Source organism: Culex quinquefasciatus, chromosome 1, assembly GCF_015732765.1.
Source record: "Culex quinquefasciatus strain JHB chromosome 1, VPISU_Cqui_1.0_pri_paternal, whole genome shotgun sequence".
NCBI classification, from domain to species: Eukaryota; Metazoa; Arthropoda; class Insecta; order Diptera; family Culicidae; genus Culex; species Culex quinquefasciatus.
In genome coordinates, this window is record NC_051861.1 from 86,046,505 (window position 1) to 86,066,992 (window position 20,488).

The following is a 20,488-nucleotide window of genomic DNA, read 5'->3' on the forward strand; positions in this document are numbered from 1 at the left end:
CGTGATCAGAAACTAAAATTACCCAGGACAAAGTTTCACGCAAATCGAAGATAGGTTGGGGCAACTTTTCTAATCTGTATAAGGGGCCATCCACAATTCACGTGAACACATTTTTATTACACGAATACGAAACGTCAAACGAAAGCAAATTTAGCATGAATTTTCACAAAACTAGTGTATTGATAATTTTGACCTGAATTAAGAAAACAAATTTTGATTTGGTTATTTGAAGTGAATTATTTGCAAATGTTTATTAATAGATTACTGTCTAGCAACCACCATGTATATCCAAGGGGTTCCAGCATCGGTCAGTGATTCGTAATTACCTGGAGTTTTCAAAAGTAATTCAGGAAAGCCGCAACTTCTAAGAGTTTCCAGCACTGTACCAGAATGGTTAACTATCCGGAAACAATTAGTTTTTAAGCAACAAATTGTGTGATCCCATAATTCAGTCTAGTAATACAGTTCGAAAAATCATACCTGATGATGAAGCAAAAAATCTAGAAGAAAATTTTAATATTATGCATTTAGAAAACAATGAAATAGGTTCAGCTTTTTTTAAGGCTCAGCGGTCGACTAATAGTCGGTCATTTTCGTTTTAGAAAAAAAAATTCAACATTGATTAAGAATTTATCTATACAGGCCTGAAAATACTAATTAAAAATACATGGTTGTAGCTAGACAGTAATCTCAAGAAACTTCAAATAATTTTTATTAATTTTGTGTAATTCCAAGTAATTCTGAGAATTTAAAAGTAATCCGTGACATATTAGCACTAACATTCCCGTCCCTTAAAATCGAGATCTACAAACTGACATGGCGGGCGCCGTTGGTGGCCAATGACTGTTACCTATTCGCAACTGATCTTGTTCTGGAAATCATGGTGTTTTATCTTTTCAGCACATTCATACATGCTGTTGATAAGGGAAATACCACTTGATAGTCGAAGCCTATGATCAGTAGTGCTGAAAGGATATTACGGTTCTGTTCAGCAACGGAGAAGGACAACCATGGGTGGTCTCTCATGCTCATGCTGATGCTCATGCTCAGTAATCCTTGATGTTGGAAACCCTTTGCAAATAAAAAATAACCGGATTCCACACAAAAAAAAACACATCAGATAAGGCCGATGCAAATATTTAAAAAAGTTTTTGTCCCTCGGCCCTGGCAAAAAAATAAAAAAATTAAATAATAAGCCATAATCTTCACATTTAAATGAAAAAAGTGTTTTAAAATGCATTTTACACTAGTTCAGTTGTTTTGCAATCATTAGTTTTCAAAAAATCTAAGATCTGACAAAAACAAAAATTGTATCGAAAAAAAGATTTTGCATCGAAAATTTTCAAAAAATCTTAAGATTTTATAATAAACCCAAACATGCTAAAAATGATTTTAAACGCAGGAGAATGTATTTTAATTTGATTTCAGCTGGTTGCACTTGAATTTTCATTGAAATTTTGAAGTTCATTGTAAAAATATATTTTTTGCCCCCTGATTTTTCGGGCCAATTTTGAAGGAGGGGGGTGACAAAAACTAACCAGGGGGGGGGGGGTGACAAAAAGTACCAGCCTAATCAAATTTTGGGCTAACCGAATCGCAAGTTTTTTTTTGACACGTGTTTGGTTGTTGAGCTTAAATGCGACCCCAAATCCAAATTTCTGAGCTAAGATAGTAAATCGACAACGATAACGATAATATTTTTGCCAAACGATAACATTATCGCTTAGCAAGCTTGGCTAACACAACTCAACAACTGGCATGGTTTCCCCCTTTCTGTACAGTATGGACGCCCTTCAAGCTGGATATCTCATTCATTCAGAGCCCAAAACGCGTGGAAAACACTAAACAAAACGGAGAGGGAGAGAGAACAATAGCGCAAACAACGTAACACAGACGATTCTCCGGCAAAATGATGGAGAATTCAAGAAAAGTGCGCTTCCTAGGCACATGAAGCGGGTGGGTCTCGTGGCGCAGGGGTAGCGGCTTCGGCTGCCGATCCCGATGATGCTATGAGACGCGGGTTCGATTCCCGCCTTATCCACTGAGCTTCTATCGGATGGTGAAGTAAAACGTCGGTCCCGGTTTCTCCTGTCTCGTCAGAGGCGCTGGAGCAGAAATCCCACGTTAGAGGAAGGCCATGCCCCGGGGGGCGTAGTGCCAATAGTTTCGTTTTTTTGCGCTTCCTAGAAGCAAAAGAAGATAAAAAAAACAAATTCGTAGGCTAGGTGAAATGTTCAACATTTTCAACTATTGTTTTAAGAGACGACCTTTGTAGGCTGGCAATACAAAGAAGAAGAAGAAGAAGCAGAAGTGGGGCGATCAGACTGATGAACACCGACAAGCGCAACACTGTTTAGACAACTACTATTTATTGTTAGGTGCCGAAAAGTTGAATATTATGTTGAAATATAGGTTATTTTTTGTGAAAGAAAATACATACATTTCTAAAACAAACAGCGTTTTTAAAAGCAAATCAAACATCTAAACCATAAAAATCAGATTTATTTCACGAGACATTCCCCTGTGTAGTGCAAAACAATAAAAGTCTAACTCACTTTGTTACTTTCAGTTTCATGTTTCTTTGCTCAAACACTTCGTCGTAAAAAATAGAACTCCAACCAAAAATAAAATTGAATTAAAAACTTTGCCCCGTTGCACGGAGAAGTGGCTCGGAAATAAATCCGATTTGGAAGCTCCCCCTTTTGTGACTTTAATCGAAACAAAAAAAAAAATGTCAAAAGTCCCAATTTTGCGCAAACAAATTTTTACTCAAATTTTCCTTCTCTCTTTCCCCTTTTTTTCTCTCTCTCTCTATTTCGCAGAAGTGTTTGAGCAAAAAATGAAACCGAAGAAGTACAAGTGCAAAGACTGCGACAAGAGCTTCGCCGCCTGGAAGTCGCTCACGATGCACAACCACATCCACAAGGGCCTGACCAAGTGTCCGATCTGCGGCGCGGTGCTGTCCCGGACGGCGAACCTCAAGCGGCACATGAAGCTGAAGCACGAGGTCAAGCCGGACATGGCGTAAATAGCATAAGGACCGCGAGGAGGAGGAGCTAAAAGGCCGGAAAAGGCCCGACTCTTGTGTATATGTGTTTGTGGAATTTTTACTTATAAGGGAGTATATTATACTTGATAATATTAGAGAGAGAAATCCCCGAGAAATACACACTGCATTGTGAAGAAAATATTGGTTTGACGTTTTACATTTTTGTGCCCGGATATCAAACATCCCGTATGTATCAGTTGTCAAGAGTAAAGGAAATGCGTTGATGTTCCACCTTTTTAAGTGGATAAGGGAGACTTTTCACGGTATCTTCAGAAAAGTTTCGCTCGTTGTTGCACGGATTTTAGAGAGTAAGTCTAGGATACGCCCTAGGCAAGAGTTACGACCTTTGGTATTATGGGTTTATGAGGTAAGATTTAATTCACTATAAAGCAATCAAATGCTGCTGCTGACACAATTTTCGTGTGATAATACATATTGCAATATATATTTTTGAATATAAATAAATAATAAGTTGAATTTTGGAGGGACTTGTTGCACGGCGTGGTTGGAACAAAATATTATAAGATTAGAAACCGAAGCCTTCATCATCCGAAGATTCGGTTATCCAAAGGTTTCTTCTTCGGATAATCGAATCACAAACAAATTTGTTTATTTCGTGTTTTTTTGTCCTGCAACCCCATTTTAGTCAAATTTGAATGGTTTATTGACAATGCATTTATAAAAAATGCAATGGTTTATAAAAAATGCATTTTTTCAAATCTTTATCACCGCCATTTTGGCCGCCATCTTGGATTTGAAAACTCTAAATCACTTTACAGTACACGTGCGTGAGCGCTGTGTAAAAAGTGACAGTTCGTCAAACTAAACAAATTCATTAATCATTTCTATTGGACTTTATTTTAAAATTAAATTATGCCATTTTTCTAAGTTTGTTATTATTTTTTATCTGCATAATTGAGCTAACAGCCGGAGGCTGGTTCATCTTTCAGTTTGTGTCACCCAACTTAAAATATTTTTTCATGAAAAATTTAAATTTATGTAAAAACTAAAGTGCATTTAAATAAATCAATAGATAGAATAACAGCAATTCCATTTGAAAAGAGCCTAAACAAAAAACAAAGTTCTCAGATCGGTCTAAAAAATTTTCTGGAGTTTCCTTGGCCAAAATAATTAAACCCGTATTTTTTTTTTGTTTGGCCATTAGGGTGACCTACATCGTGCTAGGGTGGTTCGAAAAATGAAAATTTTCGTAATTTTTCGCAAAACCACATAAAAAAACATTTCTTCGCGTCATTTCATCCAATTTTAGCTGTCTTAGACACAAAAGAAAGGTGGTTAGTTTGGCTATTTGAGAAAAATAGTAAGAAGTTTTAAAAATCCAGCTTAACATTTGAAAAAGTCGTATGAAAACTTAAAATGGGGTTTTGACTGTGTCTGGACCAAAGTGTCTATGTCTAAAAATATTTTTATCGGATTCTTCGGAAAATTTCACATAACATTTTAAAAAATTGGCGATGTCAAACCGTTCGTTTCCGAGATATGATTTATTGAAAATAAAAACTGAGTTTTTCGAAGCGCCACGCTCAAAAACAGGAAAATGACGAAATCGGCAAAAAATAAACTTTTTTCACTAAAACTGCGATAACTTCCATATTTCAGCGACATGTTTGGTCATCATCATCATCACATGTTAGGGTACCAAAATTTTTGTAATTAAAATACGCAACGAGGAATCCGATAAAAATATTTTCAGACATAGGCTCTTTGGTCCAGACACGGTCAAAGGTCAATTTTAAATTTTCATACGACTTTTTCAAATGTTAAGCTAGATTTTTAAAAGTTCTTACTATTTTCTCAAATAGCCAAACTAACCACCTTTCTTTAGGGTTTAAGACAGCTAAAATCGGATGAAATGACGCGGAGATAAGATTTTTTGAAAAAAGTGTTTTTTGCGAAAAATGACGAAAATTGCCATTTTTCGAACCATCCATATATCCATATAATTTTCCATACAAATTTGGCAGCTGGCCATACAAAAATGATGTATGAAAATTCAAAAATCTGAAGGATTTTTTTGATCGATTTGGTGTTTTCGGCAAAGTTGTAGGTATGGATATGGAATACACTGAAAAAATGATGCACGGTAAAACAAATTTTGGTGATTTTTTATTTAACTTTTTGTCACTAAAACTTGATTTGCAAAAAAACACTATTTTTAATTTTTTTTATTTTTTGATATGTTTTAGAGGACATCAAATGCCAACTTTTCAGAAATTTCAAGGTTGTGCAAAAAATCTTTGAGCGAGTTATGAATTTTTAAATCAATACTGATTTTTTCAAAAAATCGAAAAATTGGTCGCAAAATTTTTTTAACTTCATTTTTCGATGTAAAATCAAATTTTCAAAATTTTCAAACCAAGACTAACATTTTAAAAAGGCGTAATATTGAATGTTTGGCCCCTGAAAATATTTTTCTCGAAAAGATCGGAAAATTTCACGACTGTTTCATGTTTAAACAATGAAAATCGGACCATTAGTTGCTGAAATATCGACATTGGAAAATGGTGTGTTGCTTGGGTGGGACTTAGAAAACATCAATTTTCCTGTTTTTAAACCTTTGCATGGCAATATCTCAGCAACTACGGGTCGTATCAACAAAATTCAAAAATGCAAAATATAGAGAATTTTCTCAGCTTTTCAACAATATTTTTTTCAAAAGTGGGCAAACATGTGCACTAATTTAAAAAAATGAAAAACTGTGACTATTTTCAAAAAAGTCACCTAAAAATGGATTTAACTTGAAAGCGGTGCACTTTATCAAAATTTCACTAGAGTAATTTTTGATTGCAAATTTGATTTTACATCGAAAAATGAAGTTGAAAAATTTTTGCGACCAATTTTTCGATTTTTTGAAAAAATCAGTATTGATTCAAAAATGTATAACTTGCACAAAGATTTTTTGCACAACTTGGAAATTTCTGAAAAGTTGGCATTTAATGTCCTCTAGAACATATGGGTCATTCCAGCTGAAGCGGAACAGCATTTGAAAATTACCCTCTCCGATCCTGCTCAAATTTGGCAGGGCTGTTGATACTATCGAAACATTCAAGAATCCCGAATTTCATCCAAATCGGACCACCCCCTCCATTTTTGTACCTCCCCAAAAAATCGACTTTTTGGCGATTTTTGTGCGAAACCCCTATTTTCAAACGGCGATAGCTCAGGAACCACAAATCTTAGAAGGTCGGTCTTAGACTCAATTTTGAAGGAAATTGGACGTAGAATCCTTTTCTGAGATCAAAATTTTGTTTAATTTATTTTTTCTACCTGTATTGCGCAATTGAAAACTTTAAACGGCCGTATTTCAAAACACCCCATCTTATTTTTTTTATTTGACCTCACCATCGTGTTTCCCGGCCAATTTCACATAAGAATCACTTATCGAAAGAAAGGAATATGTTTCGTTCCAGAGATATCGAATTTTAAAGTTTTTAGTATTTGAGATAACCTACATTAGCTTCATTCGCCGCATCTGCTAGAAGCACTCATGAGCGCTGTTCAATAACTGCTACCTGGCCATTTATTGGAATAAGATATCATATTAAATAATCTTTAGCAAATTGGGCAAAATAAACTGTATAACACTGTAGGCGTTAACGTGAAGACTTCCATCATTGCCATGATTTTTCGTTCTGGATATATTGCGTCGCTATTAATATTTTGACAACATTCCTTTTACAAATTGTTTAGAATAGTGCCCTACACAAGCTGATTCCTTTTGGTAACGATTCTCCCAATAATTGCAAAGTTATGGAAATCGTCATTGATCAATGATTGCCAACTAGGATGTCAATGATTGTACCACAAAATTATAAAAAAATTGAAACACATTTGATTTAGACCAACAATTCTTTCAGTGGCTTTGAGAAGGCAACAACTGGCACATGCTGATTACATTTGGTGCAGAAATTCGCTAAATTGGATTTAGTACAGAACATTTTAGAGTGATGATCAATTTTCTTCGAAAATGATCAAAGGCTTCACCTTAAATCGCAAATGTTTATCCGCTTAAAAAAAATGAGATGAATTTCTATGCTAACCCACAGGATAGAGCAATAACGACACACAGTACAGGGCAGAATTGGATTCCGATGCAGCGAGCAGAAAAATGCAATTGATCTTGTAAGTTACTCTGAACAATAAGTGCACGATACATTATTGAGTAAAAAAATATGAATTAAAATGAATAAAATTTGTTGATACGTTGTATTCTCATGAAGAACGATCACAAGGAGTAGGAAAAGGATTTCTGGAAGGTATAAAACTGAAAAATATACGAAAATCACAAAGTTCAGCTAGTTCCCAAAATTTAGTAGCGATGATTTAGACACCGTCCGAACAATAATGTTTTTTTTTCTTCTATCATTTCGGATTCTAGGAACACAATACGGCTACTAAATGTACCTTGACCAAAATCATCCATTGAGTAAATGGAGCTGGCTCACAATATAAAAATCGATTTAATATGATCCATCTTTTGAACCATAAAGCAGATTTTGGGGTTTTTGCAGAATGGCACTATTTGCTACCGCTCATGACAAAGGCCCTAGTCATGGCCTCAGGGGTACTCTAAAACGGTTAGCAACTCGTAAAAAACGGTACATTCAAAATAACCCAATAAATATTCCTTGAACAAAAAAATGATTAAGGTATTAGCTATTTGAAAATTGCGTGAAATTATAAAAATAAAAAATTAATTAATCATTTTCCACAACATCAGGTAGTAATTATTGAATAGCGCTCCTGAGTGCTTCTAGCAGATGCGGCGAATGAAGCTAATGTAGGTTATCTCAAATACTAAAAACTTTAAAATTCGATATCTCTGGAACGAAACATATTCCTTTCTGTCGATAAGTGATTCTTATGTAAAATTGGCCGTGAAACACGATGGTGAGGTCAAATAAAAAAAAATAAGATGGGGTGTTTTGAGATACGGCCGTTTAAAGTTTTCAATTGCGCAATACAGGTAGAAAAAATAAATTAATCAAAATTTTGATCGCAGAAATGGATTCTACGTCCAATTTCCTTCAAAATTGAGTCTAAGACCGACCTTCTAAGATTTGTGGTTCCTGAGCTATCGCCGTTTGAAAATAGGGGTTTCGCACAAAAATCGCCAAAAAGTCGATTTTTTGGGGAGGTACAAAAATGGAGGGGGTGGTCCGATTTGGATGAAATTCGGGATTCTTGCATGTTTTGATAGGATCAACAGCTCAGCCAAATTTGAGCAGGATCGGAGAGGGTAATTTTCAAATTTGCACTTTTTCGTGCACAGTTGAGATGGAATGACCCATATAAAAAAAAAAGAAAAAAATAGTGTTTTTTATGCAAATCAAGTTTTAGTGACAAAAAGTTAAATAAAAAATCCCCAAAATTTGTTTTACCGTGCATCATTTTTTTTCAGTGTAGTCCAGATCCATATCTACAACTTTGCCGAAGACACCAAATCGATCAAAAAATTCCTTCAAAAGATACAGATTTTTGAATTTTCATACATCATTTTTGTATGGCCAGCTGCCAAATTTGTATGGAAAATTGTATGGACAAACTAATGATGCAAAATGGCTTCTTTGGGCATACCGAAGGCACCAAAAAAGTTTCAGTCGGATTAAAAAGTACAAAAAAAAATCGAATGACCGAAATCCTAGAGAACTGCTTAATATTTTCATGCAAATTCTTTGGGTTTGATGATTTTATGTAATTTGAACAGATTGATTGGATGTTTTTAACAAAACTGTTGTTTTTTTTAAGTTTTTTTTAGTTTTTCAATTAAAATAACTTTTTTTTGTCAAATGAACAACTAATTTGTACCGCCATTCAAACACTTTGGGCACCCCTGCTCTAAATTGTCCAGTAAATTTGCTCAATTAATTAGGCCGTTGCAAATATTTTTCAAAGATTATGTCGTCCTCCTCCAAAATTGTCCAAATTTTGTTAAATGAATCTTCACAGCCCTCAGACCCCATCAAATGTTCAACTTTACGACTAAAAAACAAAGAAGAGGATATGTTCCGTCAGCAGGGGTGACATTGGTTCTGGAGGGGTGAGATTGGGTCATACAAATTTACAGAAATTTGTTATTCGATGAATCGTCAAAGATATGATTTTTTTCCGAAACCACGCCCCTTTCCTTTGGAGTAGTAGAGTTCACGTGCGAGAAAGAGCAAACAAAGGAAGTACTAGATTATTACTTTTCTTTTATTTTGTAGTTTTGGAATTCTTTTCTTTTATTCGCTATTCGCTCAGAGCGTCTTTCGAAAACTAAATTTAGAGACAAAATTGAAAAAAAGAAATTAAACAAAAGTAATAACGAGTGCCTTTCTCTGTCTTCTCTTTCTCTCTCACTCTCACTCTCTTTCTCTAGACATTGTAAGCTCGAACAAGTGGTCTCAGTGCCAGATCTGTAAGCTGGTCATAACGTCGGTCAATCTTTGGCGGCACATGCGAACCCAGCACACGAACCAAGAACCGAAACGGTGCAACCGGTGCAACAAAAAGTTCAAAAACAAGTACAGTCTGCGCGAGCACGTCCGGATGGCCCACGAAAACAAAACTTCTCCGACGGCGTCCACGTCCCAACCCCAGACTTCACAGTCGTTACCACAACAGCCTACTTTGTCGACGACGACCGCGATTCGAGACTCGCTGGTGGCCGCCATGGGACCGGTGCTGGACGAAAGTGGGGCAGACCACTCCTCCGGGGATGTTGAGGGGTCGGCGGCCGGATTGGCGGTCCTTTCGGCGGCCCAACTGGCGGCCGCTGCCACCATGAAGCTGTTTTGATTTTCACTCGTGCAGAGAGGGGGAGGGAGAATGATGGGATCGTCGTCCCAGCAGTGGGGGATGAAGTAGGACCGTTGCGTCATTTGTGGATAGTACAAAGTGGGTTTATGTGAGCAACTGAGCAAAATCTCTTTTAAAAATACACTCAGAATCAGTACAGTTGACTGAATTTTCAACTGTCGCATAGTTCGGTAAACTGAAAATTGCCGAATTTATTTATATATCTCTAATTATTTGCTATTGGTATAAGAAAAACACATCATCACACTTCATGTTTAATCCTTATCAGGTAAAAAATGTTTTTTATTTGATTTTTAGATTGGTGGTATTAATTTTTAACCATTTTGCCACACAAAATATCTGAAAAAACTTCAACTACACTACCTTTATAATATTAAAGGGACACCCGCAAAAATTTTGCACTTGAATTTTGAATAACAGAAATTCTCATAACTGAATAGATTACAGTTAGAGCTTCAATTTTTGAATAAGTTCCTGTAGAATTATTTAACGAAGCTAACAAAACCTAAACTAATCTGCTTGATCTAATAGTTTCATCAAAAAATTAAAAAAAATCTATTTAGTAAGTGAAATTGAAAATTTGTATGGGATTTCAATTTCTTTTTTCCTTCAGAGCATTATGTCTCCAAAATAATAGCAGTCCAAGAGATCATTTCAAGTAATCCCTGATTCACCGGAACTTCCTCCCAATGTGGTCAAAGAGTCAATACAAATCGAAAACGAAGTTCCAGATTAGTTCGGTCATGTCGGCATCATTGCCAAAGCATTGCAGCTGTTGAGTCACACAGAAAAAAAAACATGGTAATATTACATCTGGGGAGGGCTGCATTATTTATGTCAGAAAAAATTGTAATTTTATCTCTGAAAATGTGTAATTTTACCACTTTTATGGTGTAATGTCACTTTTTCAGTCTAAATTGAGGTAAAATTACATCATAAAAGAGGTAATATTCAACCTTCAAAAAATACAGCTTCCAAATTTACATTATTTTTTTCTGTGTAATGTCGTTTTTTGAGTCCAAATTGAGGTAAAATTACATCATAAAAGAGGTAATATTCAACCTTCCAAAATTACACCTTCCAACTTTAAACATTTTTTTGTGTGCAGGATCGTTTGGAAATAATATACGCATAACTTCAGTGAGTATGGTAGACTACTGCTAGCGGTCAGCAAAATTCAAGTAATGAAAAAAAAAACACGAAATTCAAGAAATTTTAGAAATTCTACAAATTTTAATAAATTTGAGAAATTTTAGAAATTTTAAGTATTCAAAAAATCATAAAATGCGAGGAATTCAAGAAACTGAAAAAATCTACAAATCTAGAAAAAAAAAATCAAAAAAATTGAGAAATTTAAAAAATACAAATATTGCGCATTTTGCACTTTACTAGAGTCTTGCGCAGTTATTTTCATCACAGTAACTTTTTATCACAGTGATTTTTCATCACAGATGTGTCGTTTCCAAGGGTTGTCAAGGTATGTAAACTGTTTATGTTTTGATTTCTATTTTTGGAATGTCGGGCCATGTTACGAAAATTCTACTCATCCATTGTGTTTCAGGACCCAATCTGAAGAGGAACGGAACAGATTCATTGGAAGTGCAAGACAGTTTTGTGGGACTTAAGTGTGTGGAATAGTTGAACACTCAAAAAACTTCACTTTCTTGGCTTTTTAGCTTTGGCGATGGCGGGTTTTCCCAGCTGCGATCTCCAGTCTTTGTTGCCGGATGTAGCTTCTAAACTGCGGCCTTGAGGCTGTCTTCGGCTTAGACTTCCGTGCCGGATGTGGATGGACGACCAGCTGTTGAATTCGTTTCACGCAGAAATCTTCCTTCCTTGTTGAATCGGCAGCCCCAGCGTCTGATCCGAGCGTGCTGAGAGGGCGGGCGTGCCCTCCTTGGCGTTGGAGGCGAGTGGCTTCTGGGTATTCGTCCTTGACGTTGACGGCGCCATGAGGTGCTCTTATAACGGTTGGATGTAGGCAAATGCCATACAGGACTTACACTGTCCAGGCCGATAAAACCGAAACGGACGCGCGCTCGCGAAATCTCCGGTTCCATCTTTGTGCGGTCATTGATGATCAACACACCGAGGATCACGTCTTATCCATTATGATACCAGGTTGAGAAGTCCCTCACTACTGCAGTATACTGATGTGAAGAGTTAAATGTAGTTCGTCATGGATTATGACCAACGGTTACAGGAAAATATGTATTTAAATCGGAAAAAATAAAAGGAGAATGAATAAATTCCTGTTGGCAAAATCATTAAGTCTACTGAAAGTATTCCATAGATTGGCACAAAATTGACATTAAAATATAAACGGTTCTTCTTCAGTACATTATATGATCTTTATAAAACATTTAAAACTGTCTAGGTAATTAAATTCATTTAGACAATTTACGAAACGATCAGAATTCAAATTTTAATAACTTCCGGTAATTGAATGTTCAGGCCAAAGGTTGAATATGGCATCAATTGAGCCTTTCTAGAAAAAAATAAAAAAAAATAAAAGTAATCTCAAAAGTTCCAACTTCTAGAATCGAGCCAAGAACCTTTAACAGACCATCTCAATGACTTAACTGCCTCGGCCACCACAGCTTGGTGACTAGATTGGGGTCAGAAGTCGATGCATTGCACTTGTTTTGTTTTGATGGTGTGATAGAAATTTAGTTTGCCAACTGTGATGAAAATAATCCCGCAGCACTCTACTGAGGTGCAAAGTGCGCAAAGTTGACAGTTCTCAGTCATGCAAGGCAGTGTGATGAAAAAATCTAGGCCTAGAACGATTGACACAAAACTCTAGAAATTGCTGCAAGGCGCAATAAATTAAGAAATTAAGGCCAATTTAAAAAAAAAAAATCAAGCAATTAGAAAAAAAACAGGGAATAAAAAAAAATGAAATTCATTTATGTTAAATCAAGAAATTAAAAAATCAAGATATTCAAAAATATATTTTTTTTTATTTTAAGGCCGATGCAAATATTTAAAAAGTTTTTGTCCCTCGGCCCTGGCCGAGGTCAAGGGGGGGGAGGGGGGGGGGGGGGCATAGCCATAGTCTTCACATTTAAATGAAAAAAGTGTTTTAAAATGCATTTTACACTAGTTCAATTGTTTTGCAATCATTAGTTTTCAAAAAATATAAGATCTGACAAAAACAAAAATTTTATCGAAAAAAAAGATTTTGCATCGAAAATTTTCAAAAAATCTTAAGATTTTTTAATAAACCCAGACATGCTAAAAATGATTTTTAACGCGGAAGAATGTATTTTAATTTGATTTCAGCTGGTTGCACTTGAATTTTCATTGAAATTTTGAAGTTTATTGTAAAAATATTTTTTTTGCCCCCTGATTTTTCGGGCCAATTTTGAAGAGGGGGGTGACAAAAACTTTTAAAAATATTTGTACCAGCCTAAACATTCTATAAACCAATTTTTTGTATCCGCGAAAATTAAACAATTCTAGAATTAGAAAAAAAAAACGGGAAATCATGAAGTTCGAGAAATTTTTGATATTAAAAAAAAAGAAATTCTAGAAGTTCGAAAAATTCAACAAATTCGAGAAATAAAAAAAATGAAATGCAAGAATTTTTTTTTTCAAGAAATTCGAGAAATTTAAGATTTTCAAAAAATCTGAAAATTTGAGTAATTAAAAAAAAATCGAGAAGTTTTGAATTTTTTTTAAATATTGTGGTAATTTAAGAAATTGGAAAAAATAGAAAAATTTAAAATCAAAAAATTTCTAAGAATTGCATATATTGAAAAAATAAATAGAAATGTAAGAAAATTTTTTTTATAAGAAATGCGAAAAATTCTAGAAATTTAAGAATCTCAAAACATTCATAAACTGCAAAAAATCGAGAAAATTCAAGAAATCAAGAAATTCTGGGAATTTGAGAAATTGATAACTTTTATAAAATGCAAGAATTTTTTTAAAATAAAAACAATCAAGAAAAACGCAAAATTCTAGAAATTCTAAAATCGAGAAAATTTAAGCATCCTGAAAATTCGGAAAATTGTAGAAATTTAAAAAAATACAAAAAATACAGAAAATCGAATAAAATGAGAAAATCACGAAAATTTAAAAAATCCGAAATTCTAGAAATTCTAGAAAATGAAGGAATTCTAGAAATTCGAAAACTAGAAAAAATAAGACATTTTTTCAGGAAATTCGAGAAATTTAAGAAATTTTGATTAAAGTTTTAAGTTGTCCTATCTGCATAGGAATCCCATGACAACCTCTGTTTTGAAAAATTACACTAGAATTCAAGATATTAATAAAAAAATCAAGAAATTTGCGTAATTTTAAAAATGTTAGAAAAGCGAAAAATTTGAAAAAACTTAAGAAATTTTGAAAAATTCAAAAAATTAACAAAAAAATACCAATTGAAGAAATTCAAGATATTCCAAAAATCAAGAAATTCGAAAACTTTTAGAGGTTCAAAACTATTATAAAGTGTAAATGATTTGAGAAATTTTATTAAATTTTAAAATATACGCCAAGTCAAGTTCCAGAAATAAAAAAAAAATCTATGAAATTTATATATTTTAAGAAATTTTAGAAAGCATCAGAAATTTCAGAAAATTAGAAATTTGAGCATTTTTTATATTTTTTTTTCAATTTCAAAAAAAATTAAAAATTTTGGAAATAAAAAAAATTATGTGATTTGAGAAATAAGATGTTTGAACAATAATTGAAATTTAGAAATTCGATAAATTCATGATAGAAATTCTAGAAATTTAAAAAAACAAGAAATTTAAAAAGTTCAACAAATTTAAGAAATAAAAAAAACTAAGAAATTGAAAATAGGAAATTCATAAAATTTCAACAATTCTAGAAACTTAAGGTGTTCAAAAATTACAAGAAATTTGAGAAGTTTAACAACTTATAAAAAAATCGAGATATTTAAGGGGTTACATACATGTAAATCGACAAAAAAAAATCTGAAGATGGTGCGAGCACACACCTAATTTTATTTAAAATCTGTTTTCAGGGCATTAAAATATACATTTTTATTTATTGTCAAAACAAATTTGAAGACATTTGGTTGTATCATTGCAGTGATATAGCAATTTGAAGTTAGCAGTTTCAAAAAACGGGTGCCACGACGTCTCAACACTGCTTTGATCAAATCGGCTCAGCATTTTGGTGAATACTCGTTAAACCGGTCCTGTGTGCGTGACGAAGGCCGATTTTCAAAAAACTTATTAAAAAAAAGATAAAAATATTTTTGTGCTTTTCGTATAAAAAAAATCTGCTTTTGATTTTTGTTTTTTTTTAAAGCAAAACTTTAAAATCGGACTTCGTCATGCACACGGGATATGTCTTGAGAGTCTTTACCCCGAATTTCAGCCAATTTTGTCCATCCCACCTCAAGATATTGTGGCACCCGAAAATCAACTTGGTGTTTAGAGAAAAACACTTACAAAGTTTGACCATAGACTAATAATTAATTAGTAATTAGTATAATTAGTCTATGGTTTGACAGTTCGCTTTACGCATGGCAAAATTTTGGGCTTAAATCGTCTCTCACTCAGTTCAGTGACGAAATATCTTCATGAAACAGGAGTGATTGAAAATCATCTTTTTAGTGAATTTTATGAAGTATAAAATTTTGTGATTTTGTACATGTATGTAACACCTTAAGAAATAAAAAAAATCAAGAAATTCGAAAAATTCAATAAATTCAGCAACCATATTGCTCATTGTCTTCTATCGGATGGTGAAGTAAAACGTCGGTCCCGGTTTCTCCTGTCTCGTCAGAGGCGCTGGAGCAGAAATCCCACGTTAGAGGAAGGCCATGCCCCGGGGGGCGTAGTGCCAATAGTTTCGTTTCGTTGCTCATTGTATTCATACAGTTCCTCCAATCTCCTTTCAGTGGAACCTCACGGGGGAAACCGACAATATCCGGGTTATGGCTAGTCTACTAAATATGTTCATTACCAATCTTTTGGTAGGGGCCCATAAATAGTATGTACACCATTTAAACTAAACACGACATGAAAAAATTGTCCTCGTGGTTTATGGATGGACCCTTTGCAACTGAGTGTATTTTAAATTAAAGTTCTGAGAAATTCGAAAAGCTCTTCTAGTCGTCATGGTACAATGTTGAATTAATTTAATTACTGCTTGTGAATTAAGTTACGATTTAAAAGTACGATTTTCAATAATTTCCATCAATTTAGGCATGTAAGTTACAAATGAAATGTAGCTTTAAGATTTAAGGTGTAAAATAAAACATTCACAAATTGTTACCGAAACTCTTTTCTTTTAAGCTTCTCTACAAAAAGTTCAAATAAAATTCTAAAAGCCTTTCTTTCTCTCTCTCTCTTGGCAGGTTCCGGCAGCGAGTCCAAACAGTTCCACACCTGCTCCGAGTGCCACCGGCAGTTCTGCTCGATGAACGCGATGAAGCGCCACAAGCTGGCCAAGCACGGCGACAACAAGGTCTCGTACAGCTGTGCCATGTGCAACGCCATCTTCAAGACCAAGTGGTCGCTGTCGACGCACAAGAGCAAGTACCACCGGGACAAGGTGATGGTGCTGCCGGTCAAGGCCGAACCGGAAGTGGTGGTCGCGGCCCAGCAGCAGCAAATTTCCCAACCGGTGGCCACTTCGACGCCGGTAGCCATAACGGTGCGCAAGCTGGGCGGTCAAGCCACGGCGACCGTGCTGGCCCGGAAGAGCAGCGCCGGCACGAGCGTTATTCCATGAAGGCAGGCCAAGCCGGCCGCGGCAGTTGTGACGGCGGCTGAGCTGAGGAAGTCCAAAGGAAGGGGGGGTGACGCTTCGAAAAAGTAGAGCCCGCAGCATGAGGAGCTATTGTAAATATTTGGCTTTTTTTTTAGACTAGTTAAAAATAGAAGCAGCGGTCTCAACGTACCCACTAGGACGGTACAAATAAGTGTTTTTTTCATAGATTGGTAAATTTCAATTGTAGTGTCAAGTGTTGTGTCATAAATGCAATGCGAAGAAAACAAATTATTGTAATAATAAATTGTATCATTAGTAAGCTCATTAATTGTAGTGAACATTGTTTTTGATCAATAAAGATTAAAGAGAAACAGATGGGTTGAATTTTACTTCGTTGTACTTGAAACAAATCCAAAACAGCTCGTAACTTTGAAATGTCTGAAAAAGTGTCCACGTGGTTTGTGAATGGTCGCTAACAAGATTTTTAAATTGAAAAAAAAAAATTCTATGCAAAATTAAGAATTCATCAAATTTGACTAAAAACTAAAAAACGTTACTTGATCCATTTTAAGGTGGTTGGTGCCTTCCTCACATTCATGTTGTACTTTAGGTTGTATTTACACATCAATTAAAGGTTTTTTTATTATTATTTTTTCATTTATCTTTTTTTTTAATAATTATTGTTTTTACCAGAACAGCAATTTTCAATTCTTTTTTCAGAAGTCTTAAAAAATCGTGTCCGGCGGGGAAACGTCCCAGAAAAAAATACTATTTTTAATTTGAAGGTTATAAAGCGCTCTTTCGATTGAATTTTGGCCCGAAACCCGAAACTCATAGCCTGATTTTTGAGAGCTCTTTTTCTGAAATAGGGGAACAGCATCTAATTCCAGCGTGCCTCTAATGTTGGCAGGCCAGAACTTTGACATTCAATTAAAGCTAATTAAACGCGTTTTCAACTGAAATCGAGTGATAAATAACTCAATAAGAAGTGAGCAAGCAAGTTTCTATCAAAAGTTTTGCAAAATTAGTTGTTTAAATAGTGGAAATCAGCAAATTTGATGGAGTTAGGAGCGAGTGCTTAACCTGCCAAACATAAGAGAATTTCCCTGCTCTTAAAAATGTGTGTTTTCCATCATTGGAAAACCACTCGTAAAAACCACAATTTTTATATTTCAGATTTGTAGCCATGGGGTCGGAGACGAACATTTTATTTTTTGATTCACAATTTTCGACCAGTAAATTTGTTCAAAGCCATTTTTAGAGGTTTTTTTTGGACAATTTTACAGATAACACTATCAAATTAAAAGAATTCAGTTTCAAACAAAAAGCCATTCGAAAACATGCGCCATAAATTGCTTGGACCCGAAATTTGAAGCTTTTCCAAAATATATTTCCAGAGATTTAGCCATATTAGTGTTTTACGTCTTATTGTCACCCTATTTTTTCCCATTAAATTTTTGGTTTTATACAGAATCATATACTGAACATCAAATTCGAAGTCCCGGCTCGTTCTCGCTCGAAAGATCATCAAGTCGAAGCATAAACGCCAGCACTTTTACGCTTGCGCGTTTTACGCTGCGCGTGAAAGTGTTCTTTCTGGCTTCTCATAATAGATCGACAAAGTGCAATATCGATACATATTCTTTTAGTTAATCATAGACTAACATCAAAGACTGAGTACCCTTTTTATAATAATGTTAATCCAGTAAGTTTTTCTAAATTAAATATAATTATCTTGCGACCCATAATGTACTTGTGAAATTAAAAAAAATTGCATTCGAGATTTTGCCTAAAAAGATTCGTAACTTTAGGTCAAATTCTCACTGGGTGGTATCATTATGTTTCTGAAAAAATAATTCCACCAATATATTTTTCGGAGTTTCATAATTTTGTAAGAAAGGCTCTATTTCACCTCTGGTGATATTAAATCGGGTTTTTTATTTGCTTCTAATTTTTAAAGTTAAGAAACAGCTATTTTTAACTAATGTTTTATACTGTTTTAACCCGCTACTGCCCAAATTTTCTCATGTGACAGTGACTGTAACTTTTTCAATTTTTTGCTTGTTTTTCACTTTTTTTGCCATAAAATGGCATCATTATCATTTAAATGGTAAAAAATGCGTATAGGCATAATCATACAAAAATTACTACATACTTCTCTTTACTTAAAATATAGGAAATGTTAGAAATAAAACACAGCCAAAGTTGACCCCAAAAAAATGTCGTTTTTAAAAACATTGCCAAAGTCTCATAAAACAAATAGGGGAAATTCTCGTATGTTTGGCAGGTTAAGCACTCGCTCCTAACTCCATCCAATTTGCTGATTTTCACTATTTAAACAACTAATTTTGCAAAACTTTTGATAGAAACTTGCTTGCTCACTTCTTATTGAGCTATTTATCACTCGATTTCAGTTGAAAACGCTTTTAATTAGCTTTAATTGAATGTCAAAGTTCTGACCTGCCAACATTAGAGGCACGCTGGAATTAGATGCTGTTCCCCTAAATCTTCCAGCCCATAAATTTTCTAAAATTTTAAGAGTTCTTCTTCAAAATGCACAGTGGTCCAGATCGCAAAATTAAGTGGAAAATGGATTTTCCGTTAAATGATGAAGTTCTGGAGCTTTGGTGTCTTGAGAAGAGTTGTTGCATATGGAAAGGGGCAATTTTTGGTTTGGTTGGAAATTAGGGTGGTTCACTATTAGGGTGATTTTGAAAGTCTAACTTTACAGGAATATTTTTGGGATTTTTTTTTGTCTTCTAGAAATTAGTTAGGCTTGCCAATCCAAGCAACTTTGTCCAAGACACCAAATGTTATCTCGTAGTCTACGCCTTCTACGACCAAATTTATAGAAAGCATCTGAGCAAACCTTTAAAAAACAGTTTTTGAGCGTGGAAATTCAGGGTTAAGTTTTAGAGAAAAGTGAAATTGGGGGCACTTTTAGAGCTCTAAAAAACAAACATTTTTATTTTTTGCCAGGTCGATTTGAACTTAAATATCTCAAAAAGGCGCAAGCCAAATTTTAAGCGCCAGGTTGCATTTAAAAGAGGAGATCTAGCACTACAAACGCTGAAAAAATCTCAGGGGTGTTTTTCTTTAAACTCAAGATATCTTCATTTGAAAAAGTCTAATTTTCAAGGGAAAACCTTATGGGACCACCCTACCGAATTTTGAAAATTGTTCAAATATATGTTTTTCCATGTAATTTTGCACGGTGAATCTGACTCTGGCCTCAGAATTGACCCAAAGTGTTGAAAAATCGATTTTTGGTCATATTTTGGGTTTAAATGATAATTTTACATGGAAATTTAAGCTTTAAATTTGCATCTTTTTTACCTTAAAATCGCTGTAACTTTTGACCCTTAAGTCCAAATCGACCTGTCAAAAAATAAAAAAAAGTTTGTTTTTTAGAGCTCTAAAAGTGCCCCAAATACCACTTTTCTCTAAAACTTAACCCTGAATTTCCACGTTCAAAAAACTGTTTTTTGAAGGTTTGCTCAGAAACTTTCTATAAATTTGGTCGTAGAAGGCGTAGATTACGAGATAAAATTTTGGTGTCTTGGACAAAGTTGCTTGGATTGGCAAGCCCAACAACTTTCTAGAAGACAAAAAAAATCCCAAAAATATTCCTGTAAAGTTACACTTTCAAAATCACCCTAATAGTGAACCACCCTAATTTCCAACCAAACCAAAAGTTGCCCCTTTCCATATGCAACAACTCTTCTCAAGACACCAAAGCTCCAAAACTTCATCATTTAACGGAAACTCCATTTTCCACTTAATTTTGCGATCTGGACCACTGTGCAATGCATTTTAAAGATCAAAAATTGGTTGAAAAATTGATTTTTTGCAATTCCGTCGTGAAACTACTTACTTTTCCTGTCATTCTTGAACGACGAAATAGCCTACTTTTCTGTACCAAAA

The 20,488-nt window shown here is 34.5% G+C and overlaps 1 protein-coding gene across 6 annotated transcripts in view; it reads left to right on the plus strand.

The window, feature by feature from the left end:
* Window positions 1-16,939, plus strand: part of LOC6046963 (transcription factor GAGA) — a 32,855-nt gene extending 15,916 nt beyond the window's left edge. Inside the window, exons 7-8 of one of the 6 annotated variants that reach the window (XR_005276875.1) lie at window positions 1,820-1,943; window positions 2,188-2,435. Coding sequence is in view for 4 of the 6 variants with exons in the window: in XM_038249921.1 (XP_038105849.1) it covers window positions 9,432-9,850 (419 nt within the window). In the remaining 2 variants the exon portion in view is untranslated. Of the gene's footprint in view, window positions 1-1,781; window positions 1,970-2,187; window positions 2,436-2,822; window positions 3,185-9,431; window positions 9,975-16,208 lie in introns of those variants that run through there. The other 5 variants (XR_005276879.1, XM_038249921.1, XM_038249924.1 and 2 more) reach the window with 5 other exon arrangements.
* Window positions 16,940-20,488: the final 3,549 nt, after the last annotated feature.